The sequence below is a fragment of the Fusarium falciforme genome, chromosome 4 (assembly GCF_026873545.1).
Source record: "Fusarium falciforme chromosome 4, complete sequence".
Lineage (NCBI taxonomy): Eukaryota > Fungi > Ascomycota > Sordariomycetes > Hypocreales > Nectriaceae > Fusarium > Fusarium falciforme.
Window position 1 is genome coordinate 1,241,966 of NC_070547.1, and position 25,931 is coordinate 1,267,896.

The 25,931-nt window shown below is 53.3% G+C and overlaps 9 protein-coding genes across 9 annotated transcripts; 4 read left to right on the forward strand and 5 right to left on the reverse strand.

Annotated features, from left to right (window-relative positions):
- Positions 1-114: 114 nt before the first annotated feature.
- Positions 115-2,220, reverse strand: NCS54_00513800 (Hypothetical protein; the record flags this gene model as incomplete). Its single annotated transcript, XM_053150653.1, has 4 exons — positions 115-648; positions 699-1,530; positions 1,721-2,118; positions 2,173-2,220. The coding sequence occupies 4 exons, from the start codon at positions 2,218-2,220 to the stop codon at positions 115-117; spliced, it is 1,812 nt and encodes a 603-aa protein (XP_053006628.1).
- A 316-nt stretch (positions 2,221-2,536) lies between these two features.
- NCS54_00513900 (Zn(2)-C6 fungal-type domain-containing protein) lies at positions 2,537-4,987 on the reverse strand (the record flags this gene model as incomplete). Its single annotated transcript, XM_053150654.1, has 6 exons — positions 2,537-3,350; positions 3,402-3,572; positions 3,623-4,257; positions 4,311-4,393; positions 4,448-4,833; positions 4,887-4,987. 6 exons carry the CDS (start codon positions 4,985-4,987, stop codon positions 2,537-2,539), a joined length of 2,190 nt encoding a protein of 729 aa, XP_053006629.1.
- Positions 4,988-5,976: 989 nt separating this feature from the next.
- On the reverse strand, positions 5,977-10,068 carry NCS54_00514000 (Importin N-terminal domain-containing protein; the record flags this gene model as incomplete). Its single annotated transcript, XM_053150655.1, has 6 exons — positions 5,977-6,767; positions 6,819-7,825; positions 7,882-7,985; positions 8,034-8,912; positions 8,961-9,149; positions 9,202-10,068. 6 exons carry the CDS (start codon positions 10,066-10,068, stop codon positions 5,977-5,979), a joined length of 3,837 nt encoding a protein of 1,278 aa, XP_053006630.1.
- Positions 10,069-11,360: 1,292 nt separating this feature from the next.
- NCS54_00514100 (Hypothetical protein) lies at positions 11,361-12,635 on the reverse strand (the record flags this gene model as incomplete). The annotated part of the gene is made up of 2 exons (XM_053150656.1): positions 12,391-12,635; positions 11,361-12,342 (listed from the first exon to the last, which is right to left on the reverse strand). Exons 1-2 carry the CDS (start codon positions 12,630-12,632, stop codon positions 11,361-11,363), a joined length of 1,224 nt encoding a protein of 407 aa, XP_053006631.1. The 5' UTR covers positions 12,633-12,635.
- A 265-nt stretch (positions 12,636-12,900) lies between these two features.
- On the forward strand, positions 12,901-14,339 carry NCS54_00514200 (Hypothetical protein; the record flags this gene model as incomplete). The annotated part of the gene is made up of 4 exons (XM_053150657.1): positions 12,901-13,326; positions 13,375-13,901; positions 13,949-14,201; positions 14,251-14,339. The coding sequence occupies exons 1-4, from the start codon at positions 13,296-13,298 to the stop codon at positions 14,337-14,339; spliced, it is 900 nt and encodes a 299-aa protein (XP_053006632.1). The 5' UTR covers positions 12,901-13,295.
- A 313-nt stretch (positions 14,340-14,652) lies between these two features.
- On the reverse strand, positions 14,653-15,273 carry NCS54_00514300 (Hypothetical protein; the record flags this gene model as incomplete). Its single annotated transcript, XM_053150658.1, has 2 exons — positions 14,653-15,039; positions 15,094-15,273. 2 exons carry the CDS (start codon positions 15,271-15,273, stop codon positions 14,653-14,655), a joined length of 567 nt encoding a protein of 188 aa, XP_053006633.1.
- A 1,312-nt stretch (positions 15,274-16,585) lies between these two features.
- On the forward strand, positions 16,586-18,490 carry NCS54_00514400 (Hypothetical protein; the record flags this gene model as incomplete). The annotated part of the gene is made up of 1 exon (XM_053150659.1): positions 16,586-18,490. One exon carries the CDS (start codon positions 16,586-16,588, stop codon positions 18,488-18,490), a length of 1,905 nt encoding a protein of 634 aa, XP_053006634.1.
- Positions 18,491-19,154: 664 nt separating this feature from the next.
- NCS54_00514500 (DUF2013 domain-containing protein) lies at positions 19,155-20,775 on the forward strand (the record flags this gene model as incomplete). The annotated part of the gene is made up of 3 exons (XM_053150660.1): positions 19,155-19,212; positions 19,291-19,823; positions 19,876-20,775. 3 exons carry the CDS (start codon positions 19,155-19,157, stop codon positions 20,773-20,775), a joined length of 1,491 nt encoding a protein of 496 aa, XP_053006635.1.
- Positions 20,776-22,714: 1,939 nt separating this feature from the next.
- On the forward strand, positions 22,715-25,514 carry NCS54_00514600 (PH domain-containing protein; the record flags this gene model as incomplete). Its single annotated transcript, XM_053150661.1, has 2 exons — positions 22,715-24,135; positions 24,182-25,514. The coding sequence occupies 2 exons, from the start codon at positions 22,715-22,717 to the stop codon at positions 25,512-25,514; spliced, it is 2,754 nt and encodes a 917-aa protein (XP_053006636.1).
- Between the last annotated feature and the right edge of the window lie 417 nt (positions 25,515-25,931).

Genomic DNA, 25,931 nt, shown 5'->3' on the forward strand with positions numbered 1-25,931 from the left:
CTGCATGCAGATCTCTTGTAGATCTCTGTGATGGAACCGCTGATGACAACTGCCTGTTAGTTGTCAGGGCGTAGGTCTTCTGAGCAAGAAACCAACTCGAAACCTACCCCATCATCACTCATCAAACAACGACTCATGAGCCCATGTGAGCAGTGGCTTGGTTGGACAAGTCTCCAGAACATTGCGGTACTTGTCGACTATGCTCATCCACTCGTAGCCGTCTCTGGGTACTACTCGAAACCCTCCTGGACCGGAGCAGAGGAAAAGATTCTCTGGATTGGCTCGACCCTCATGAGCAAAGTCTCCGTATGCAACCACCTCGAGCATAGGAGGCCCCCCTGGTCCAAATGCCCACTCCCCAAGCCACCGAAATGTATCCTGCATCTCTCTCGGATCGAGAGTCTGAGGTTCCGGCTCCTCGATCCTGGTAAAGTCTTTGAAATTGGGAATGTCAAAGTCATACTCATAGTCTTCGCCCCGGTTGTTCGCTTCGTACGTGTCGAGGCGAAAGCCAAGGTCAACAGCCATGCTGCCGAATACCTGGAGGTCGGTGCCTGTCTGTCGGATGTGGATGAGTTTCAACGAAGAGAGACTCAACGAAGGAAGACCCAGTGCAGGGAGGCTCAACGAACTTTCCAGCATAAATTTCTATAAAACATATTAGTGTTTGGTTCACTGAAGTGCTGGATTTCTCTTACTGCTAGCTCTGGAAAACAACACAAGCTGATACACTCGAGCTTGAGCTCCCCAAGGGGGTTTTGTGAGGGTGGGTGATAAGGTCTGTTCTCATTCCCGTGCTCGGTCAGCCCTAGACTCGGCAAGTCAACCTTCCTCCAGTACTCAGCCGATTGGTTGCAATAGCGTGTCCTGTGGTGAACCACAAGGCGTTTTAGCGATGCTTCATGACGAGCAATGTGTTTCCAGAGTGACCGGGCGTGATCCGGCTTCGGGAGATTCAGAAAAAGCTCCTCAAGCCCTTCACAAACATCAATGAACTCTTCCACTTCAGATTGCCCAGGTTTAGGTTCGTGTATGATGCGGGAGACATTGGGATTCTGCTCGTCCACTTCAATCCGTGTATGTTTAAATGAGGCGGAGTCGTCATGGTGCAGCTCGAGTGCCTTCAACTTTATCGGGAATCGCATCTTCACGATGCGTTGGGTGAAAGCTCCCCAGCCCAGACACAGTCTGAGAGTCAGTGATCGGAGGACTTCAAAGTCGATCATGTCCACCATAGCTGGCCCGAGAGGTGCATGCACGAGCGCAAGTGTGGTGAGATTTTGAAATACTGGCTGGGTGGTGTGCTCATGCAGCTTCAGAGTGTTGCCAAAGTAGCCTGAGTTGTCATCACCTGCTGGTGCTTCAACGTAGACGGGTGAAGGGGGTGTCTTCTTCCACCAGCCCGGCAAGTCCAGCTCCAGGCTGCTAAGATGATTGGCGTTGTTCTTGATGACGGTCTCCAATAGGCGATGGCTGTTGTTGTGTGGCCCTTTCCAGCAGATACTCTTGAGGTTTCGAAAGGGGAAAGGTCTGGTTGATGGAAATCGCAGGTAGGGTCGGTGATAATCCTGAGAGACTTGAGAGACGGGTGCATGCGTGGGAGAAGTCCATTTTCCCCAAGGATCGTTTCAGGGACACAGCATCCCATGCCCCAACTAGTTTTATAGTCAGCTAGTTGTCTAAAGGATTCGCGGTATAAAGTCGGTGTATGAGGCCTCACCTAAAACTTCGCAGGCTGTCCTGTTTAAACTTGCCCATGAAGGAACTTGCCCGTTGGCTGAGACGTTCGAAGGCAAGTGGTCCCGTCATCTCATGCCCTTGCGTTTCGCCGGCAGAGTCGTCTTCTTGTTCTTCGTTACCGTTGTCAAAATCGTTCTCTTCCGTATTTTCGCCGATGCGATCTGGACACCGGAAGTAATGGCCGATCTGAAAGGGCGCGGCGAAGCGAAGCTGGGTTGCATGGGGGATGCATGGGTCTAGGAACCCCTCGGTGATGATATCGTAGAGCTTGGTCTCGTTTGACGAGTGGATGGTGATCGGACTCCATAGAGACCGGATGACTGCCCTGCGGATGTCGTGGGAAACCAACGACAACGACTTGAGGTCAGCCCCGGGCAGCTGTAGACTGTGATTAGACATTGTATTCACAGACGTGTTTTTTGGGACTCCTACCTGCCGAGCCACCAGATGGAGAACTTCTGGTGACAATTTCGTCAACATCTTGAGGGCTGGCCTCGCCTGGGTTGGGCTGGGCTGGGCCAATGAAAGGTGGAGAGGATGAAAAGGAGAGAAGATGAGAACGAGAGAAGATGAAAGAGAGAGAAGAAGAGGAGCGCGAAGCTTAAGGGGAGGGGCTGCAGTGACACTGATTCACAGTCTACCCAGGAGGTAAGGAAGAGGATAATCTAAACAATAGAAATTAGGATAAAGATACCCTAAATAATAGATAACTCCCCGAAAATAAGAACGCGCCTGCCATCATATATATGTCGTGATAAGTGTCGTGAAGCCCATATAAGAACAAACCCCCTTTCCTTCAAACGCCCTGTCCAAACCCATGATCAAACCACTCCCCAAGATCCGGCAGAGAACTCAACTCTGCATATCCAGGCAGCGCACAGCCATTCGTCTTGGCTGAGTATTGACTACCAGCCGACGACGCTCCGAACAGATTCATCATGGGATTATCCTGCTTCGGCAGTTGAAGTGCTTCTCCGGGAAGAATCTGCTGCATGGCGACCCAGTTCCGAAACTGCATGTATCCAGCCTCGTCACACTTGGCGGGCTCGTCCTCTTTGTGATTCAACCTGTTAAACGCTGCCTCGAGACCTTCGACGGCGCGCTTCTCGCAGCTTGTTGAAAAGACTCCCGTGGACATGTTTCTCAGGAGTTCCATTCCCCTCTTGCTGGCGTCCTGTAGCTGGCCGCTCTTGTCGGACACGGCCTTGGCTACCAGGGCCAGGACAGCAGCGCAGCATGAGCTAAACTCTGTGTATGACGACTTGGAAAGACTTCCCCTGTCCTGAAGAATCTGGCAAAGGTCAATGACAGCAACAGCACTAGCAACACAGTCATCAACCAGCTCCTTGCGCAACCCAAGCCACTCTGCGTCCTTTGTTTTGATATTCGACTCATCAAAGATGAAGGACCGACCGATGGAGATGTGGACGAGGTGGTAAGAGAGGGCGAGGTGGATGTTGGACCGGAATAGGGGACTTCCAGAGGTGAGGTCGCGGCAGTAGGTTTCGTCGGGGAGACTGTGCCAGTAATTCTGCAGTCTCTCCTTGACCTTGATTATGTTTTGGAAGGCCTTGACTCGTTGCGTCTTGTCGCTGTTTTTCAAAGCCAGTCTGCTGTTGATTAGCCCCTGGATGCTCATCTTACACAAGTGGGATACTCACATTCCGTCTCGCGCATCCTCCATGAAAATCGTCAACTTCAACATGGCAAGATTGTTTTGAAAAGGGTTGACTCTCTCCTTGGGCTGCAGCTCCGTCAAGTCAGTCGGTAGGTTGGCGTCGATGTCGAGCCTTGAGATCGAAACTGGCTTTCCATGAAGAATGCAGATCCGTCTGTTGAATATCAGTCCCCATTGTAGTGTAGGTTAACAACTTTGACATACCTTTCCAGTGTGTATGCTGTCCACCAAACTCTCTTCCTCAACTCAGCCTCCCGTGCGGACAGTTCATCGCCGCTCTTATGATGCATATTACTCTGCGTAGCAACTTTAATAGCGATTCCGAAGTATGTGCAGGACAAGCCAGCAGGATCCACGGGCAGCACATAGATGCCCAAAAGAAGAAAAGCCTGTATGCTCTCGAGCGAAGCCATGGCAAGAATGTCGGGAATCATGTTGGACGCCTTGCGGTAAAACGTCAACGCGAGCGCATCATCCATTGTCTGACAAACGCTGTAAGCCTCCCTCATGAGACCCCCACAAGAACTCCTCGACGATGGCTGATACAGGTGGGCAAACTGCATCCCGAGGGCAAACACCATGAGAGCGGTGCACACCCAGGGAGCGTCGTTTATACCCACCCGTGCAGATGAAGAGTAAAACTGGTCCAGCCTCTGCCGTAGAGTTTCTTCATCGACGTAAAAGTAGTTTGTCTGAGCAAATTCAAAAAACACGTTGAGCAGGATGAGGGCCGAGTGGGCGGGCGGGAAGAGCGAGACGGCTTCTAGGACGACGGCGTCTCTGGATAGGAGGTGGGTAGAAGGATTTGATTCTTCTACTGCGGTTTCTGGGCTTGGACACTGTATGATCGAGATGTTGATATTTGTTCCTTTGTGGAGCTGGGTAGACGTACCTCGTAGTTGGGATCGTCGAGTTCATCCCTGACTTTTTGCTGTACTCGACGGGAAAAGTCAGAATGTGAGAATTCTGCATGTACTTGCATGATATGAGCTTATGTTCCCATGGTATAGTCGTATCATGACCACTTACCGCTCGAAGCCGGAGTCAGAGCATCCATAGCATCCTCCCTCCCATCACTACTCCCATCATCAACCTCAACATCTACTAACCCTCCTTCATCCTGGGCAAAGTTCCCAATAACCTCCTTCAAATTCTCCAAGCTGCACTGCTCCAAACTCGTATAGTACCGGGCAATCTGCTCAAGGGCCTGGATCCTCTCAATCTCGAAAAAGGCAGATGAATCGGCAGCGGCGGCAGCACGGTTTCCAGGGCAAGTCTTGCTCGTAGATGCCGCACGAGAAACGCGAGTTCTCCTGAAGCTATTGCTGAACTGACATGAGCGGCCTGATTTCTTGCATCTGTCGCAGGGGACGGTGCCGATGCATTTTTCTTTAAGACGGCGGCAGTCGTCGCATCTAAATATGTGAGTTTTGAATGGATTGAGGAGATGTAGATCTGATATACATACGCTCTTGTCGCTCTTCTCGGGCTTTTGTTGACTCTTGGCTGCGGCTTTGCCTTTGACGCCGAAGGATGCCGGTCATGAGCCGTCATATTTCGACCCTGCATGATTGGAGTAATGCGTCTGCAGCTGACGGGACAAAAGCGTGTAGATACCAATGTGCCGGTCCTCAATATATCCCGGGATTCAATGTCCAGAAACGAGAAAAAGAGGATCAACGGGAGAAGAAAGGACGGAGAATGATGGAATATATGTGCCGGTGTGCGAGTCACGGCCCGGTCGCTGGCCTCACCAAGCTCCGGTCCCCGGGTTTTTCGTTTCGCATACATAAGAGAGAAGAAAAAAAAAACATGTGACCTTGACAAAATTGCCTGATTCCAGCGTCTTGCATTCTGTCAGTTGCCACCATCGAGCTAGACCTTTCACAGCCTCCTTTTTGTCTTTTCATTTCCCATTGCCACTTGCATGCAAGCCCTCCTCCTGTCTCTTGATCTGTAGGCTGTTGGCCCTGGTCACCACCCCCCCGGCTTGCTTCCCCGGAGACACCCTCCACGAACGGCGACGTCACATGTAGTTTGGGGCTTAAATGCTTGGCTTGGATGGACCTGGACCCTGCCTAGCTATCCGGAAACGGAACGGCCAGAGGTGCCGGCGGGTCTTGCAGGAGGGATCGTCATGACATGTTGTACCTGTCACCGGCCCGGCACACTCATGGCTGAACCAGCCCATGATGCCCTCATCGACCCGGACATGAACCTGAGCTGTCATAATCACCCCTCAACATGTGAGTCAAGTTTGAACGCCATGTCTTGCTCGTCTTGGAACCGACAGTCCAACTCATCCAGAAACATGTCAAGTCCTATTCCCTAACCTAACCTATGCTCGCTCTAAGTACTCCCAATGACCCATCCCAATTCATGGTTCTGTCCTCCTCGACGCCTCTAGATAGTACTCCCAATCGCGCGACCGTACAGTGACTGGCGGGAAAAGTAATCGACTTGGCTGCCACTGTTTCTCTTCTCCTTTACGAACCTCCTCCCCTTGTAACTTCTCCCTGTCCTCTTGGGGGCCCCAATTACTGCTCATCATCCAGGCTCTATCCCTCAAACAGATTGGAAACCCCCTCCAGTCCATCCGGCGTCGTCTTACGTGCCACCTCCATCCCTGATCTGGTCGCCCCTGGCCCCGACTGCGGCTCAACCATGAACTGCTGTGCCATCTTGCTTCGGCCGCTTCGTTTGCGGCTCGATCCCCCAAATCCGCTGCTCTTGGGCAGCTTGCCCATCTCCGAAACGCTGACCCCCTTGAGGTCCTTCAGGAGGTCAAGCACCAACGCTCGTTGCTGTCGTGCGTGTGATGCGGGCTTGGCCATGTAAGCCGAGAGCCGATCCAGGTCTGCCGGGTTGACATTGGGCAACGATAGTAGCACATCTCTAGGTGATGTCGTGATCGGGCTGTAGAAGACCACGATGGCTGCGATCAGCGCGGCAAGCTCCTTCTGGAGCTCGACAAAGTATGGCTCGTGGAATGACGTGATACACGCCTTGAGCACATCCAGTGAGATGTATTCACGGATAGCGTTGGAGATCGAAGGAGGGATGGGGAACTTATCCCCAGCCAGCTGTCCGTCAAGCGGGCTCTGCACCACCGACTTGGGCACTTGGCCATCCACAAGATGAAACTCGGGAACCAGCGAGATGAACAGTCGCAGAATCATACTGCAGCAGCGTGTATCTCGCATCCGAATGCCATGAGTGCAGAAGACAAGCAGCGGCTCCACCACCTGCTGGTGGATAAGGCAGAATCGTCGAAGAGTTGGGTAGTTAGACTCAGGCTCTGGCTCTGCCTCATCGCCTGCTGTCTCCGAATATCCCATCAGGGGACCGTCTGAGAAACAGTTAGTTTGGTTGATCGCGGCCCATCGAGATGAAAACTTACTGAGCTTGGTTGGGTCCAAAAAGTCAGCCACCATCAACACTGCTGTATATGTCACCTGGCGTAGGATGCTCTCTGCCTTCATCTCCTCCTTCAAGCCCGCCTCGCCATCTGCTGCCACCTGCTGCTGGCGCTCCATCTTTTCCCACTCGCCGTTGATCTTGGCATCCATTTGCTGGAAGCACGCTGCCAGGAGTTGTGGGAGGAAATGCTCTCGGTAGTCGACGGGGCAATCATCAACCAAGTACCGCACCAAGTTTAGAAGATTGCTCTGCTGGTGCGTAGACAGCCAGACCGAATCAGCAAAGAGAGCCTTGGATAGCGGTGCCGAGAGACCTTCGAATCCATAGAACTGCCTCTCCAGTCGGCTCATGCAGTAGATGATGGCATAGGCAGTTTCTCGGACGAATCGAACCGACCCGCGGATCGTCGAGGCAAGACCCTCGATCGTGTTCTTCTTGTCCATAACCCGCGCGTAAAAGTCGTCTTTGCTTCCTTCTGAGATGCCAGCCTGCCAAAATCGATCGCTCAGAACTCGGTTGACCATCGGTCGCATCTCGAGGGGCAAGCCTGCCCAGTTATCTGGGTTGTGCGAGGCATGCGCAAAGCTCAGGAACTCGAGAAGGTCTGCCAGGATGTTGGAGAAGCCTTCCTGCCAAAGGGCATACGACGCCTTGAAGGCGGCTGATGACTTGTCGAGTCGCTCGACTGAGAATGCGAGGAAAGACTTGGTCGATCGAAGTGGGAGAAGCTTCAAACGCTCCTCAAGCTCGTTCTGAAGCGCCAAACCCTCTGAATCGAGCTCGCGTGAGCCCCAGTCAGAAATCTCATGCGCACGTCGGCTGGCCAGGTAGTTCTGAGCCTTGTCCAACCCCAGCAGCTCGCAGAAGTTGCTGTACGATTTAAGAGCGGTTCGCACGTTCTCGTTTTGCCACTGCGCCTTGACGGGATCAATGAACTCTCGAAGTTTTTGGATCTTGGCCTGAGTATCTACGCTCGTGGCTCGGTGTCTGCAATATTGTCAGTCTTGCTATGGACTAGCCGCCTAGTTTCCATGACGACTCACATGATAATGAAGAGAAAGCTCTTGTACGCTATGGAGCGCTTCTCATCAAGAGATCCTGATGACATCATTTCGTTCACTCTGTTCTCGATTTGATCATAAACACCCTGGGATGGAGGTTAGCACGCCTCTGGAGGATTGTCCGAGTGTCTCACCAAAAGATGGTCTGGCATTTCTGACGCCAGCCTCTGCAACTCTACCATACTCTCTCCTTGCAAATCTTTGATAGCATCATTGAAAGCGCGGTACTCTGGCTGAAGAGCAGGCCAGGTAAGCAAGATATGCTCCAAAACCTTGAGCATGAAGGTGGCGTTCTTGTTTAGTGCAGTCGTAGAAAAGTAGACGAGCAATTGCAAGGTACGTTTCCGGATCATGGGGTCCTCGAAGCTCATCTCCAGCAGCTTGTTGCACCAGGTCTCCAGATTCGCCTCCAGCTCTGGTCCCTGTTGTTGATGCTCTGCTGGGCGGTTCTTGCGCCACTTGGCGTAACCCTTGAGGGTTGCCTCAATAACCGTGAATTGAGAATCAACTCGCAGAACCGGCATCGAATGCTTGAAGTACGTCTGTTTGTCTAAAGGAGGTTGTCCGTCATAGAGGTGTTGTAGCAATTCCTCTGTGCGGCCGAGGATGTGTGAGATCGCATCGACAAGCTTCAACTGCACGATGGCCTCGATGACCTGAGAACTATATCTGCGGTAGTTTCCAAGGAAAGCGTGTCGTTCTGGGATAGTATCGGTGTCCTCCATGAGGAAGAGGAATGTTGGCTCTTGCGTATCCTCGGGCAAGTTCTCATATCGGACCAGTCTTGAGCTGCAAATCTCCAAAAGTGGTCCGATCAATGGAGAGACAAGCTCGCTGGGGCCGATTGAGCGCATGCTGAGGAGTCGTGTCCAAGTTACGAGGACTGGGATCGATACCATCAAGCTCTGGTGCTGTACCACCTGAACCAGGAGCTGTAGGAATTCTTGCTTCGCAGCTTCAGGGGGGAGGCTCGAGAACTTTCGGTGAAAGTAGTCTCCAAGACAGGAGAGCATCTATAATGATTGTTAGTGAGCGCCTAGGTTGATAGCCATCTTACATACCTCGGATAGCTTCTTGAGGGTTTGGTATTTGTCCTCATCAATATCCTCCGGGTCTACAGCCGACCATTCAAAGAGGCGCTGACACAGTTCAATGGATGCGCGACTGTACATGGGGGCAACCAAGTCTCGGAACTCGCTGTCTGAAAAGTTTGTTCTGCAGTACAATGCGTGAAGGGCTTCAAGGGCGGCCTGCGACTCAGTTAGCGACCAGCATCTCAAATAAAATGTGGTGTTGTCGTACCTTTTGGATAGCTACCTGGCTCGAGGCGAGACCAGCGCACATAACCTCAACACATCGAGCAGCAGACACTGCTTTCGGGATGGCCCACGGCATCAGGGACAGGAACACGGAAAAGCCCTTGAGTATGCATGACTTGACTTCGTCGTTGTCCTTTGGCGCCGCATTGAGGCACCAGTCCAGGAAGCCGGACAGGCGAGTGAGCCAACCATCATCGCCATGTCGCACGGGTGGCCCAGGTTGTCGATTGGGAAATGCTTCGACCAGTACCGCGGTAGGGGTGAAGATCTCGACGCACGCCTTGCTGAGTACTCCTTCTCGGAGGGCAACTACCGAGTCATCGCCCGTAAAGACCTCGTCAGAGAGGTTCTCGAGGACAAACATGACGAGCTCCTTGTGCACCGACGAGTCAGGAATCTCCCACAGCTGGTAGAGCATGGCGTCCATATCCATCCACTCGGCGCCCCAGCATCGCTTGGCGATCTCGACCCAGAGTTGGGCAGTCTTGTTCCTCAGATATGACGGGTCCTCTCTTGACACAGCCTGACCGAGGTTCAGGACCCAGCGCCGCACGGCGTCTGCCTGCTCCTGGTTGTATGATGTCCAGCGGTATCTTATAGCATGCTCGAGGAGGGAGAGGGCGTAGTGTCGGACGACGGGGGACTGCGATTTGTCCGAGGCGAGGTTGTAGCCTTGCATGGGGGCTTCGGGTATGTCCTTGACCTCCTCGAGGAAGGACTGGGCCTGGCGACGGGCATCGTTGGTCGAGTACGGGCTGTGGACGACCTCGAGGGCCTGGTGTATCTTGGTGAGAACCTCAGAGTCACCGCCAGCTCTGGCCGACGGCAGGGAGCTACCGTTGGCCTCCATCTCGTTATCGTTTGTCGCCGATACGCGGGCGGTCGATCGCTCGATGGGATGGGCGGGTTGCGATGCACTACACGGAAGCAGCGAGGCGCAGAGGAAGAAGCGCGCGCGATCTACGCAAAGGGCCCTTAGAGAAGATTCACGGGTTGATTCGGGCCGAGATCATGAGGCAGTCGAAGGAGATTGTTTGCTGTTTGCTGCTCGCCGTTCGAGGATGTTTGCGACAGTAACCGAAGTGAAGTGGATGCGGGAGAGCAAGACGGACGGGGTACCAAGATGATTAAAAGCAAGCAATCAAGCAAAAGCGGAGTGAATGACGCAAGAAATGACAGAAGCCAATGGAGATTCGAAGCAAACTCGTAGAGCGAGGGCAGTTGGTAAAAAAAAAAGAGAGAGGGAGGTTGAGATCAAAGTTGCTGACCAAAGCTGTCTTGACGATAGATGGTGCTGTGCTTTGCCGGAGAGAGGAAGAAGTGTTGGGCTAAAATTCAAAAGCTCAGGTTGAGTGAGAGAGCCGAAAGCGACAGGCCGTCCAGCGCTGGACCTAAAAATGGCGGCGGGGCACGACAGGGGGGCTGGACAAAATACAAGGGACAGCTGAGCGAATGACGGTCAAAGGTCAACGCAACAAAGAAACGTGAATGAGTGGGAAAGAAGTGAAAGAAGGTGCAAGAGAAAGATTAAAGCTGTGTCACCATCGTTTGCCTCATCTTTAATCTACGCCCCTGCGTCCTCATCACCGCCTTGTCTGCAACGTGGTGCATCCCGCCTCACCACGAGTGACCATCTTTTTCTTCCACCCCCAAGCCAGCTTCCAGATGCATGTCCCTGTGGCCCAGCTCCCTGGGGCCCCCTTCGCCCCTTCTTCCAGGCAGTTTCCAGGTTCAGGTTTGTCTTGCAGGGGGGCCGATTCAGAGGCTGCAAGGCTGAGAGGGATGGGACGACGAGCCCGATCCAAGACTCCAACAGGCTCCATTTTCAACCCCGCGTCGCCCGTGAGGGGGCATTTGATCGTCACTCATATGACTGATTTTGTCCACCGGCTTGTGGTTGTCAAGCGTGCATTTCATCCATCCCCGTGAAACACGGTTGAAAGGAATCTAGAACAAGCAAGATAATCAGCGATTGCATTGGTTGACATGCAAGGATGCTGATTCTGAGGAAATTCATGCGCTACTGAAACCTGACTGGTTAACAGCTCGTTCTTGCACGTGGCAGAACAGTCTGTTATCACACTCACTCAACCACCAATGAATATTCAAGGAACTCTTTGACACTTCTTAATCTTATATACCTCATGACTGCGGCACATATTCCCAAAGACAAAGCAACTTGTCATAGAAGCTGGTAGACACGCACCGCAGCCCGTCTCCAGCACCCTCCTCTCGCACAAAATCGCTCCCGTAGTTCATGCTCTTGTGCTCCTCAAATCTTGCAAGCACAGTACAAGTCCACTCCTGTTCTTTTTTGACCTCCAGGTCTATCAACCTGGCACCTGCGTGCATGCATGATGCGAGGATCCGCACTTTGATAGACCCTGAGTTCTCTTTGATACTCACCAAGTCAAGCCGCCAGACTCCGCCTCCGAGGTTCTCCTCCAGCACCAGCTCAACTCTCTTCATTCCAAAGGTATCGTGAAGATCGTGGATGATGAAGACGCGCAAGTGGTCATCATAACTTCCCGTCACAACCACTCTTCCATGGTCTTTCACAAACAGGGGAAGCGGCAGGATCGCTGTGACGCCTGCGGTATGGGTTCCTTTGATCGTCATGGGAGGATAAGGTTCCTCGCAAGGTGAATCCGGGTCCTTTGTGTCCCAGACGCATGATGTATAGCGAAGCATAGAGTCGTCTCCGCCACAGTATGCCGTTACCTGGGCCTTTTCATGATCCGACCCGGCTGTCCCTGGAGAAAAGGCGATGCACCACGCCTCCAGAGAGTTGGGGATGTTCAGGTCGGCATACTGCTCAGTGATGCAAAAGTTGTCGTCCAGACGTAACAATCTCGCAGAGCTAGTAGAAGTAGTGACTCCTATCAATCTCGGTATGACAGGATGCCAGTTGCATTGCAGGAACAAGACGTCCTCTCCAATATCGTCACATCGGCTGGTCGCAATGTGTTCCAGAGGCGATGAAGCATTCTGAGTAGGGTCCAACTTGAAGACCGCAAGTGTCCCTGTGCTTGATACCACGGCTAGGATATCCCCAGACTCTTTAGAAGGGTGAAATCGAAGGTCCAATATGGCCGATGGTTGTGAGACGGTTTGAACTAGGTCACTAGACCATTGTAAGCTTGTCCGTTGACAGGGTCAGAGCAGCACTTACAGCTCCGTACCATTTAGCTTAAAAACAAGCAAACTGCCATTCCGACTCTGAGGAGTCTTGGCTGCAGCTACAGACTCATCGTCTTCCCCTTGAGCCTCTTGCGTATCATCCTTTTGAAGATTATACGTCCCCACGACAAAGAACTCTGGATGCGCCGGGCAAAACTGGATACAGCTCGGTGGAAGGTCCAAAGTCAGCGAGACCTTTGAGGAAACAAGGTTCAGGTCGCCCATTATTCCCATTCCCCCCATTTGAGTAAGCGAAAGGCTGGTACTTTGGTATGTCGAAAAAGAGACAAGGTTTTTCGTCAAAGCAGAGCAAAGCAAATCAACGGCGAACGGATGGAGTCTATCCGCGGCGGGGCAAACGGGTGGCTTGCCGTCTGCCGGGGTCGGAGCTGGTCAAGCTCCTCCGGTTCGCGTTTGAAGGGACGCGGCACGAAGACATGGGGGATTTGTAAAGATAAAACTGACTCTATCATCCTGTGGCAATCTCAAGCTTACCAATTGATCTGTTTTTTCAAAATTTGTTTGTTTGCTGGTCCTCTGCTGCCAACATCAAAGAGCTCCTTCAACTGCCGGCTCCCTAGCGTCTCTATCCCCGTCATAAGTAAACGCGAACTTGCTTCTGCGACTTCCTTGTCAAGAGGCGCCTCCTCCTTTACCTACGTCAACACGCAATCAACACTGCCAGCCTCATTAAAACATCTTCCAGCGCTGATATCCTCTTGTTTCTCTTTTTTCTCTATTTTTCAGCATCCTTTCAAGCCAGCTCCACTCTTTCCGGCACTTCCTAAGGGAAAACACTTGCCCCTAGGCATCTTTACTCACCTAGTATCAAACCCTGTAATCCTTAGGCAGCTATATCATCTCTGCCTATCCGGCCACTCCTATAAATTCGACATCATGGATATCTCCGATGATTCTGATTTCTACGGTAACCTCATCCTTTCTCAACCATCAGACATCAACTTACCTGATATAGGTGACGAGGAAACCGTCATGAACCTCCAGCAACGTGTCCAGGACTTCGACGTCGACGCCTGGATGTTTCAGCAGCAAGAAAACCCCGGGAGGGCTGTCCCTCGCAGCACCCTCGTCGGTGACACCTCGCATCTTCACAACCCTTATGCCGGTGTTCCCTACGCCTGGCAGCTCACAGAGACCGTGGACGAGTTTCTTGTTCGACTACCTCCCAAGACGACAGAACTGTCAGAGGAAACCCCCTGGATCTTCATCTGCAACCCCTACATCCCGCGAGTGGAAAAGGCCATGGCCCAGAACCAGCTTAGCAAGGGTAATGAGGACGAGGCCCCTGAGGAAGAGGGAAGCAGAACAGCCCTTGTCATAGAGGGCGGGCACGAGAGACTCCAAATTGCCTCCAGGTTTATACAAGGCATCCCGAGGAATGTACCCATTTCGGTACAGGAGCGAGAGGCCAACAAGGAAAAGAAGAGTGCGGCAGAGGACATACTGCAGCTGGCACACGCCGCCAAAGTCCGCGCAGGCAAGGTACGTCAACAGGGAAACACTCACCTAGGCCTCACTAACCGACCTAGTGGATGCTCTTTTGCCCTCCAGCAGAGGTCAACGACGTATGGGACATAGTGGCCAAGGCAACAGCCAACAACGAACTCGGCATTGCCGCAAAGGTTGGCCCCAAGCCTGTCGACGAGGATTCTCGCAGGGATCGACTCATCTGCGTGTACACGACCGATTTCGCAGACAAGGCTGATGTTGGCCGGGTTCTCCAAAAGCTGAGAGAGCTCAGATTGGTAGAGGCTCGAGGACGGCCAATCTACTACAAGCCAGGTGAGTCACTGTTGCCTGCTGGAAGGTCGAAGCTTACTCACATGCATAGATGCGTACACCTACATCGGAATATCTTCTGGGAACATTTGGGGCCTAAAAGCGTCCATCTATAGCTCAAATGACATATTCAAAAGCTGAGCAGATGGCTCAGATGGGAGCGAAGGAGGAGTAAAGATATGAAACCTAGGGCATGGCTTTCTGAAAATCGGGGTACATTGTGTAAAGACATCCATGAAATCATAATATCGTGAAAACCAACAAGAAAGACCAAACGCCAGCTGTCAAGACGCTGAAGCTGATCCTACGCTTCGCTGATATGCCATCCTTGATTCTGCGCCAACCTGATCCCCAATGCTTCCGTGTGAGCCTGTGTCAAGCAGAGCCAAAGAGCCGTACAAAGCGCATGATACAAATACAAGCAAACAGATCGCACTCATAAGTTCGTAAAATGCTACGCGTGCATGTCGAGAATATCGAGATCATTCGGGCTGGCGTCGGGATCGATATACTTAAGCGGTAAGACAAGTCGATACGCGCTGTTTCCGTTGAGATAGTAACGGTGCAATTTCTTAGACCGCAGGAAGCCAAGCTGCTCATACAGACGCATGGCGGGGACGTTGGTCTCCTCGGTTTCGAGAACAATCTCGTCGGCGTTGCGCTTGGTCATGGCGTCAATGGCCTTTTTGACGAGAGTCGTGGCGATGCCATGGCCACGGAAGTCGGAGGCAACAGCCAGCATGGCGATGTAGCCCCGCCGTGTAGGGTTGGAGTGAGAAGCATGAATTTCCAGCTTGCAGATGATGACGCCGATGAGAGATGAATCAACGGGGTTCAGTGCCTGGAGAATATTGTTAGAGAGCTAGTCATTAACGTGGGCGGAGAGAGGTCTGACCATGAAGCAGAGGTGTGCCCACTGGCACAGAAAATAGCGGTAGACATAGATGCTGTAGGGCTCACTCAAGTCCTTGGAGATGAGGGCGCGGATGGCGGGCAGATATTGGGCCTCGAGAGCATGTTCGTATTGGACGTAGCGCAGTTCGCCAGGGAGGTTGTCAATTTGGGTAAGGTCCATGGGAAAGAAGGGTCTCTGGGTGGAGAAGAGGTATTAGACCGGTGCTTGTTCGGTCGGTGAGTCTGCAGCGGGAATTTGTTGATGTCCTTGTCTTGAGGTTGTTGAGATCTCGGATGTCGAAATGAGACCAGATCCAAAGTCTTTAGTGAGGGGCAGAAAGATGGAGCTGAGCCGGTATCGGTCTGTGCTTGCGGAGGAGGGGTAAATAAGAGTGAGTCTTCAGAGGCCGGCAAGAGTCACAACATGTGGGAGGGTGGTTGAGATTTGAGGGTTTGGGGGTTCAGGCTGAGGTGGCGATTTCTTACAAACAAGGCATTGGTGGACATCCCAGACTCAGCAGGCAGGGCAATTGTGGATGGATGTCATCGCGCGTGGGCTGGGCTGGGCTGCGTTGCCGGCCAGCAGCAAGCCGCATTCCTCTGGTGCATGACCACGAGGGCAAGGCGCGCAGGGCAGTTGGTAGTCGGCAGGGGACTCTGCAGCGGACAGAACACCTAGCTGTTCCTCTTTGGGCCCTCTAAAGAGCTCTCTCAGCTCTCAACAGTGTGGAGGGGGCGGGGCAAGCCCAGAATGCAACCCGACCTGAGGCCACGGGCACAGCTCATGGCACCGGAGTCCGGCGCGGATGGCGGGTGGGGGCGGCGTGGGCGGTCCGCTCAGTAAGCGCTGGAACCAATCGCGATTCGGAGGTTTCGGGGGTCGTTTAGGGCCGATTGCTCCATGACCACAGCTACCGGGCCGGGTCTCGACTCTGGATGCAGTACAACCCCAAGCGAAGGGAGGCTGTCCAAGCTTTGGGATGGATGGTGGAGGGAGCATCTCAGAGCAAGGGAGCTTCTGAAGAGCTTTGACTCGTCAGGAACCCCTGTAATTTAAGGCCTTGAAGTCTCGTGCCTCCTGCCTCATGCCTTGACTTTGACGTCAGGTGCCTGCCTATCAGGCACGACTAGCATGTCTCTCTGCTTGGACCTTTCATGTGAAAGACCAGACGCGACTCTTGACGAGGCGCAAATGTTACCACGTTGCCATTGACTTTGTCCGTTTATCATTCAGGGGCCATTTCTTTCAGAGTATTTTGTTGGCGTCAATCGTCTCATCCGAAGCTCCCTTACAGCTGCTGCCGACAATACTGTACCCTTCGGACCTCGCGGCCCCCGGTTTTTGTTTTAAAGCGCGCGCCCACATGGGCGTCATAGCTACGTGCGATTCTTAAAACACCAGCACTCCCAGGTTCTCTTCTCTTCATTTCGCTCACCCACAAGAGATTGAACCAGACGGTGCCTCTCAAGAGGCCCGCTCCCTACTCGACATCATGGCGACTACTCTGCGACGTCGCAATGTCCAAGAGACCAAGGCCGCCGATAGCGACGACACCTCAAGGGACGACAGCCCTACGCCTAACCCAGCCACCCACGTCCATGTCGTCGAGCACGTCGTCCCCAAGACCCGCAAGCGCCGTAATACCTTCATTTTCCTGCTTGGTAGCTTGTTCGGCATCATCGCCGCCGGCTTCTTCGCTTCAAGCAATGACCTTATCGAGTTCCCCGAGTTCACCGAATTGTCCATGGACAGCCTGCTGGATGCGCTCCCCGCCGGCTTGGTCAAGGACATGCGCGATCTTATCCAAGGCGAGCGCGAGTTTGCCGAGACATATGAGTCCTTTTCTGTTGGCACAAAGGCTCGCGCTGAGGGCCTGGAAGCGTACCACCCCATGATCATGATTCCCGGGGTCATTTCTACTGGACTCGAGTCGTGGGGAACGGCCAACATCTCAAGGCCCTACTTCAGGAAGCGACTCTGGGGCAGCTGGACCATGATGAAAGCTCTTGTCATGGACAAGGAGGTCTGGAAGAAGCACGTCATGCTCGACAAGAGGACAGGTCTTGATCCACCCTTGGTCAAGTTACGCGCCGCCCAGGGATTTGATGCGACTGACTTCTTCATTACCGGTTACTGGATCTGGAACAAGATTTTTGAGAATCTTGCTTCCATCGGCTACGATCCAACGAACTCTTTCACAGCCTCTTATGATTGGCGTTTGTCTTATCCTAATCTCGAGGTTCGGGATCGATACTTTACCCGACTCAAGTCGTATATTGAAATTGCTGTCTCTGTTGATAACAGAAAGGTTGTGCTCGCGTCGCACAGCATGGGGAGTCAGGTTCTCTACTACTTCTTCCATTGGGTGCAGTCAGAGCAGGGCGGCCGTGGCGGTCAAGATTGGGTTGAGCATCACATCGACTCCTGGATCAACATCAGTGGATGCATGCTCGGCGCAGTCAAGGATCTGACTGCCGTCCTCTCTGGCGAGATGCGAGACACAGCCCAGCTGAATCCATTTGCCATGTATGGGCTGGAAAAGTTCCTCAGCAAGGAGGAGAGAACCGAGATCTTCCGCGGCATGCCAGGACTCTCGTCTATGTTGCCCCTTGGCGGCGATGCCATCTGGGGCAACCTGACTTGGGCGCCCGATGACTTGCCTGGCCAGAACTTTTCATATGGATCATTGTTGAACTTCAGGGCTGGCTCAAACTGGACAACCCCCGACCGTAACTTCACAGTTGAGGATTCCTTATCGTACCTGCTCAACACGACTGAGGACTGGTACCAGGATCAGATCAAGGGAAGCTATTCACATGGTGTGGCTCACACCATCGCTGAGGTTGAAGCCAACGAGTTGGACCCCAAGAAATGGATTAACCCTCTCGAGACCCGGCTACCTCTTGCACCCAGCTTGAAGATCTACTGCTTCTATGGTGTTGGCAAACCCACCGAGCGAGCGTATTACTACCGCCCCCCCGACCAGCCTCTGATGACAAATCTCAACATCACAATCGACACAGGCTACACTGAGGGTGAAGTAGACCACGGCGTGATTCTGGGAGAGGGAGACGGCACAGTGAATCTCATCAGCGCAGGCTACATGTGCAATCGTGGTTGGCATATGAAGCGCTACAACCCAGCAGGGGTCAAGGTCACGGTAGTCGAGATGCCTCACGAACCGGAGCGTTTTAACCCACGAGGAGGGCCTCGGACGGCTGACCACGTCGACATTCTGGGGCGACACAACTTGAACGAGCTGGTGCTGCTGGTGGCTGGTGGGAAGGGTAACACAATCACAAACAATGTCATCAGCAACATCAACGAATATGCAGCCAAGGTCAAGATCTACGACGATGATGAAGAGACGGACAAGGATAAGGGGGCGGGTTCATAGAGTGAGCTACTCGACACTCTGTTGGTTTACACAAGAGTAGCCATGTGCGGTCTTTTGGTTTGGCGTTTGGGAGTATTCTTGGTCACCAAGAAGGGTATAGAACATTTGATTGACAGTCTGATACCCTCGCATGCGCTGAATGCACCATTAGGGGACGAGGCTCAGGGAGATTCATGAGTATCTGTATCGGCCTTGGATTGATTCGCTGTGGTGTTGGAGATACCGAATTTGGCACCTAGAGAGGTGTGGCGGTGCGGCAACTACACCAGCCACACCAATAAGAAATTCAGCGCACGCAGACAGTTTATCATTCTCTGAATGGATGTTAGGTGGTTCCGCCAAGCCAACTTCCAACAGGCCCCAGATGAGGTCACGGCACAACGGCTGCTGTAGTGACAGTCGGCCACAGTAATCCATCCCGACCCCGCCACCTCGATTCTGGAACACGAACTTCCTTTCGCAGCTCGATCTATTCCATCCCGTGCTAGGAGATGACCGTTGCGCCTGCGCCTGCGCCTGCGACTGCCCCAAGAAGCCATTGTCAGTTGGCCCGTCGACTCGTCGTCTATCCAGCGTAAACTCGCCCGTCGATAGCAACTGCGGATCCAGCCTCGGCAGCAGGACCCGATGCATTGGCGGTTGTGCCCACAGAAAATCGAGGATTATGGCAGATTTCGACGACGCTCCTCTCTCTCCTGAGGATGAAGAACAGCTCTGGACTGGTGGGTTTGGATGGCGGCGCGCATCTGCCGCCGAATAACTGGCCTGCAGCGAAGCGGACTGACACCATGTGCTCGCAGAACTCGGAAAATGCGTCTCGAGCAAGTGCGAAAGCCACGAAACGATCGATGATGCCCTGCGCACCTGGGTAGAACTGACCACCCGCCTCCGCGACCACTTCTGCGAGTCTCAGGATGAGATCATCACCTGTGCCCAGATGCTCCTCGCCAGCGATCTGTTCCAGACCAACAAGGAATACGTCCGCACCCAGATCATCTACAGCCTCCTCCAGGAGGACGAGATCGGACCGCTCCACGCCATCGCCTGCTTCCTCCTGCTCGATGGTTGCCAGGACGAGACCATGTTTCCCCGCATGGTGGGCGAGGCGTGCTTCCCCCGCCTCCTTGAGCTCATCAATGGCCGTCGAGACGCGGATCCGCGTTTGCATCGACTTTTGCTGCAGCTCATGTACGAGATGTCGCGTATGGAGCGGCTTCGAGTCGATGACTTGCAGGCGGTCGACGATGGCTTTGTCCACTACCTGTTCCGCTTGATTGAGGAGGTGTCTGACGATGTTCATGATCCCTACCACTATCCTACGATAAGAGTTTTGGTGAGTAGCGGAACATCATACTAGCGTGCAGTGGCGACTAACATGGAAACAGCTTGTCTTGAACGAACAGTATATGCTCGCTTCGACCGATACCGCCAACGATCCGTCCTCACCCTTGACCAACAGAATTGTCAAATGCCTGAGTCTACATGGACCGTTCTTCAGGGCTTTTGGAGAGAATATTATCCTGCTTCTAAACCGAGAAACGGAGACTTCGTTACAGTTGCTTATCTTGAAGCTGTTGTATCTCCTGTTCACAAACAAGGCGACATACGAATACTTTTACACAAACGATCTGAGGGTGCTCCTCGACGTCATCATTCGAAACCTCATGGACCTGCCGGACGAGAAGATGTCTTTGAGGCATACCTACCTACGAGTCCTGTATCCGTTGTTGGCGCACACCCAACTGAGCCAGCCGCCACACTACAAGCAGGACGAGATACTTCGGGTGCTAAACATCCTTCGAGGCTCGCATAATGTGCATTTTGCGCCAGCTGACGAGACTACATTGCGCCTGGTCGATCGTGTTTCAAAGGTTAAATGGATTGAAGAGGTGGAATCGCCCACACAAGGGTCCGGTGAGGCAGAGGTGGCACGCAGGTTTTTGGGCATCAGTCTGTCGCGCTCCGACACCGCGAGTAGTATCAGCGTAAGCGACGTGGCAGCAGTTAAGGAGAAGCCCGGTGTGCAGACGCCGAGCCGTGCAGGCGAAGGAGCGGACGCCGACGGCTCAGAGGAGGGCGTCACGATGGCATCTAGGCCTAAGAAGCCTCTACCAGCAGTACCAAAGCATCGACATGGAGTCCCGTTCGCGCAAAAGTTTGTCAACGGGGGCCAGAAGAAGACTCCTCCCAAAGCGCCGCCTCCAAGACGACGAGGGAAGATGAAGGCGGTCGAAAAACCCCCTGCAGAGCCGGCCACAGAGGCCGTTCCAGAGCAGGAGGCGTGAACCCGTTCTTGCAAACACAACTTATGACCAGGAAAACAAGAGTTACAGAAGACTATTGGGGAAAGATCTGTATGTAGTGGAGAGCACCGATCAAGATCATGACGCTAGGGAACTGTTGGTTTGACGACGGCGTTGTGGAGCTTTCACTTTGTTGGGCACAAAGCATCAGGCACGGCGTTTTGGGATTATTCGGGGAGATTGCCAAGTATAAACGCCGGCGGCCTCATTACTCTAGTGTGTCGAGACTATCTATACTGAGCTGGTGAATGGATAGGCCCGTGAGAAGAAGCTCCTTGGTAACAAAGGAGTTGACAGAAGAAATTGCGTCTCACAATGACATGTGACGATGGCATCATTGAGGGGATTGTGCGACTCCGTGATACCAGATGGACAGCTCAAGACACTCGGATGTAACTAGCCCAAGGTTTGCACAGCGTCTTGCCCAGGAACTCAAAGATACGGGTACTCAGCCCAGAGGAGTGCCGAGCCGGATCCGGCTGTACTGTAAGGACGACAGAGCGCTAAGCCCAGGGAGAATCCACTTGCCGGAGACATCCAGGTGATTAACGAGTCGATGAAGCAACAAGCTGCAGATCTGGGAGACGGCGATGCCGAGGGATAATGAACATTAACGCAGGAACGTGACGCGGGCCCAGGCGGAGCCGTGTGCGTCCGGCGCGTGGTTGAGCAAAAACAGCAGAAACAGTCAAAACCGGGGACCGTAAGACTCTGGGGGAAGATGACGATCATCGTTTGGTCTTTGCAGGTCTGAAGGCATCACCAAAGGGGGAAATGTTCTTGGAGTGGCGTCGGCGACGTCATGGTGGGAAGTGGAGGTGGGGGAAGGGGAAGAAACTGGCTGCAAGCAGCAGGTGTTTGCGAGTGGGAAAGGTACAAAGAAGTACCTTTGAAGTGCTAGTATTGACAGATGTGTAGGGGTCTTTTGCTGCCTGTCTGCCAAGAACTCGGGGGTCTGGGTGCTGTCAGAAGATGTACCTACCAAGTACCGCCGCTGGATGAGCCCATTTGGTGTAAGTGATGAGCTCTTGGCGGGCAACTTCACTCAGGGAACCGGCCCCTAACCCTTGCTGGCTTTGTCTGAACATCTGCATCATCGTCCTGTCCTGCCCTAAACAAACCATCGCAACGACCATCACTAACATCATACATTGCCGCCCAAGCTGTCACCGGCACACCTCCAGTACCTCTCCTCAGCTCGGTCGTCTTGGTACCGTCCTATTCTTGGCGTCTGCTAATTATATCGTCCTCAGCTGGATCCATAAACAGACATCCAGCTCTTGAAACCTACACCGAGGTCGAGATTCATTGCATCCCGTCTTGTGTCGATTTGTCCTCCTCCACGTTCACGCTTCCTCCCTGCAACGAACAGACCCTGATCTTCAGCCCATTACCCGCTGACTCGAATCTCATCTCTCGTCTCAATCAATCGATCAATCAAGATACTGTACGTCGCATCTTCATCATCATCATCGTTGTCTCAGGCCCCCTCCACACTGGAACAGACGACGGTGAGGTGGGCTTCTGGGAACCACTAGTCTCACTTCTGGACTCGAGCGACGTCCCTTCTGGGGCTAGCTCGCTGGGTGTCGACGTGCGCCGTCGGCGGCCATTGTGCGCCCATTGCGTCAACACCATCATCCCGCCGCCCGTAACGTAACCTGCAAGTTTACACCCTGATTTTGGTTGCGTCCATCCCGTCCTCTTCGCCCAGCAACCAGCCCGGCCCAGCTGCATGCTCATGCTCCGCTGCAGTGCAAAGTACTCTCCTCCACACCGCGCATCTACTGACTGTCTAGGTTCCTCGCCCTTCCATCTCGGTCTCCTCGTGGTTCATCCCGTCCGTCCTTTTTCTACACCCTCACTAGTCCTGTGCTGCTAGCTACTTGGGAGCAGGAGGGATAACAGCGCCACCTCTGCCATGGATCTACCACACTCCCAATCCCAAGGTCAACCTTCATCTCTTCCACATCATCCGGCCTCTGCCCAGAGTCCTTACTATTCATACTCTTACGGTCAAGATTCTTCTCCTGAATCCTCCTCGGCCTCATACCAGCGCGCAACCGCCCTCAACACGGCCGCCAACGCAAACACGCAACCTCATCCACAATACGACGACGACTACCACCTCTCGAATTCTACACACGCGCCGCAGCAGCTGTCGCAACAACAGGGTCGCTTCACCGAGGAATGGGGAGCCGCACAGCGTGGACCTTCTGTCCTTCTTGATTATCCTCACAACGGCGCAAGCATGCAGCGCGCCAACTCGGTGCACAGCTTCAATGCTGGCGACGACCAAGCGCTCCCTGTGCGCTCCAACACTCTCAAGAAGAAGAACTCGCTGCGCCGCAATGGGAGCCTCAAGCGTAGCAACAGCCGTCGTAGCATGAGGGCTGGCAGCGTCAAGAGTCTCGCCTTGCAATCTACGTCAGATCCCGACGAGGCGCACAGTGCTTTCCACTGCCCGGTTCCCACATCTGGCAACCCGACCGATGCGCTCGCAAACCGGTTTCAGAACTGGAGAAAGGTGCTCAAGGATCTCATCGCATACTTTCGTGAGATTCAGACACACTATGAGCACCGCTCCAAATCTCTCATCAAGCTGGCTAATGTTTCCAACAACATTTCAGCACCGCCCGGCTTCCTTCAATCGGCGGGTATTGATGATGCGCTCCAATCTCTGCGAGTCTACAACAAGAACGCTGTTCTCGAAGCCAACAAGGCCAAGGAGATTGAAGATGACGTGATTCTCGCCCTGACTGGATTGCGAAGCGATCTTCAGCAGAAGATCAAAGAAATTAAGAACCTCTCGGGTGACTTCAAGAATTCGGTTGAAAAAGAGATGGACCACACTCGCAAGGCAGTCAAGACTCTTGGCGATGTCTTGGGGCGGAATGAGCTTGATGAGTCGTTGACGACCGGCAAACAAGACCCATACTTACTCCGCTTGGCTGTCGACCGTCAGGTGGAACGGCAGATTGACGAGGAGAATTACTTGCACCAGGCATATCTCAACCTGGAGAACTCAGGCCGAGAGCTAGAGTCAATTGTTGTTGGAGAGATCCAGAAGGCCTATAATGCCTACGCTGGCATCCTCAAGCGTGAGGCCGACAACTCGTACAACGTCATTGGCGAGCTTCGAGACGGCCCAATTTCCATGCCCAAGGACCACGAATGGATGCACTTTGTTACCCACGACGAGAAATTCGTCGACCCGACAATCCCTCTCAGGACGGCGGACCAGATTCACTATCCCGGACAGGACCACGAGGCGGCGCAGGAGATCCGCGCCGGATTGCTGGAGCGAAAGAGCAAATATCTCAAGAGCTATACAGCCGGCTGGTAAGTCTAGTGTGTTGAAAATGAGGGCTCTGCTAATATATGCCAGGTATGTACTTTCTGCGACTCACCTCCACGAGTTCAAATCGGCGGATAAGGCGCAAGCCCCCGTCATGTCTCTATACCTCCCAGAACAGAAACTAGGATCTCACTCGAACGGAGAGGGCTCTTCCAACAAGTTCATTCTCAAGGGCCGCCAGACGGGCGGCATGCACCGTGGACACACCTGGGTCTTCCGCGCCGAGAGCCACGATACCATGATGGCCTGGTACGAGGATATCAAGGCGCTCACGGAGAAGACGCCCGAGGAGCGCAGCCAATTTGTGCGCAGCCATTCTAGGAGCCTTAGCCGATCATCCCGACGGTCAGTTAGTAGCGATGGACTGGTCGACGAGGAAGACGAGGAGCCCTTCACGGCCGACACCGAATCCTTTACCAACCCGGGACCGAGGCAACACGATACGACCCCCCGGCGATCTCAAGCAGGTGGGCGGTTCCCATCTGATATCCAAGTCAATGCGCAACGTGGCTTACAGGCCTCTCATTCGCCTTCTAGTGTAAGCTCCGGGTTCCAGGACAACCACAAGGACTCCTTGCCGCCGATTGTGACGGGGGCCTTGGTTGGATCGGCAGCTGGAAACTCTGAACAGAACCGGGAGAATGGTCTGGGCTATGGAGCTGTGCACCAGACGCCTCTGGACGAGATGCCCTCAAATGCTGCCATTGCCAGCCAAAAGGCACACTACGATGGTGTCAACCCTTACACGAGCGAGCCCGTCCAGCAGGCCCCGGTTGAACCGACCACGATTCATGAGCCGAAGCCCCAGCCGCCTTATCCACAGTATCCCGTGGGGCTGTCGGAATACGTCGAGGAGAACCAAGACGATACCCGTTTTGTTCCCATCGTGATTCCTCAGGGTAAGGAGGATCGCGACAACAACAAGCCGCCGTACGACTTGCAGGGCAACACTCATGAAGAGCCACGGGAGCAAGATAACAATGGATACGTCCTTGGTCCTCAGACCTCAACTTACAACCAGACATCCTATAACGACTCTACGTCATATGAGCGGGAGGCGTCTTCCAACCAGCAGCCAGGCTGGGATGATCACACCAACGGTGGTGCCAAAGCAACCAACTACCACCTGATGACAGTTGGAGAAGGATTCCCCAGACTGGATGGCGGCGCTGCTGGCGAGTCCCAGCCTTCTACTAACAAGCCGGAATCGGTGTTTACGGAGCCCGACTCGGTGCTTCTTCGAACAGACGACGAGGACGATATACCCCCTGTGCGACCTTCTGGCAACAACCGCACTGAGAGCCACAACACAATTTCCAACCTGCACATTCCTGGTGGTTATCCTAAGAGCACTTTTGCGTGAGGTGGACTGGTGCTACTGGGGTTCTCTTTCGTGTGGGTATTTTGTTACTCGATTTCCTTTTGGTCGGAGTGTGTATATGGCAAGGAAGACATGCAGTTTCAAAACAATGGTCATGGATGGGGCAAGTAGTCTCGTTGAGGGACAGGAGGCGTTCGCTACGAGACGTGTGCTTTGTATATCCCTCGTTAGGCAATGAATTTTGAGTATTTGATTCGGATCTATTAGCGAGTTTCGTAGTCTGAAATGAATTGGTGAAAATTGACACATTATCATGAAGTTGTGAGTGATGAAAGTGACCTTGAGCATCAAGTCGAGGCTGGTGTTGTAGGTACGTACCTCACACACCAGCCACCCGGCAAAACTGATGATCCGAAAATGCACCCTCCCACCAATCGGCGTGCTCCAAGCTAGCTTCCC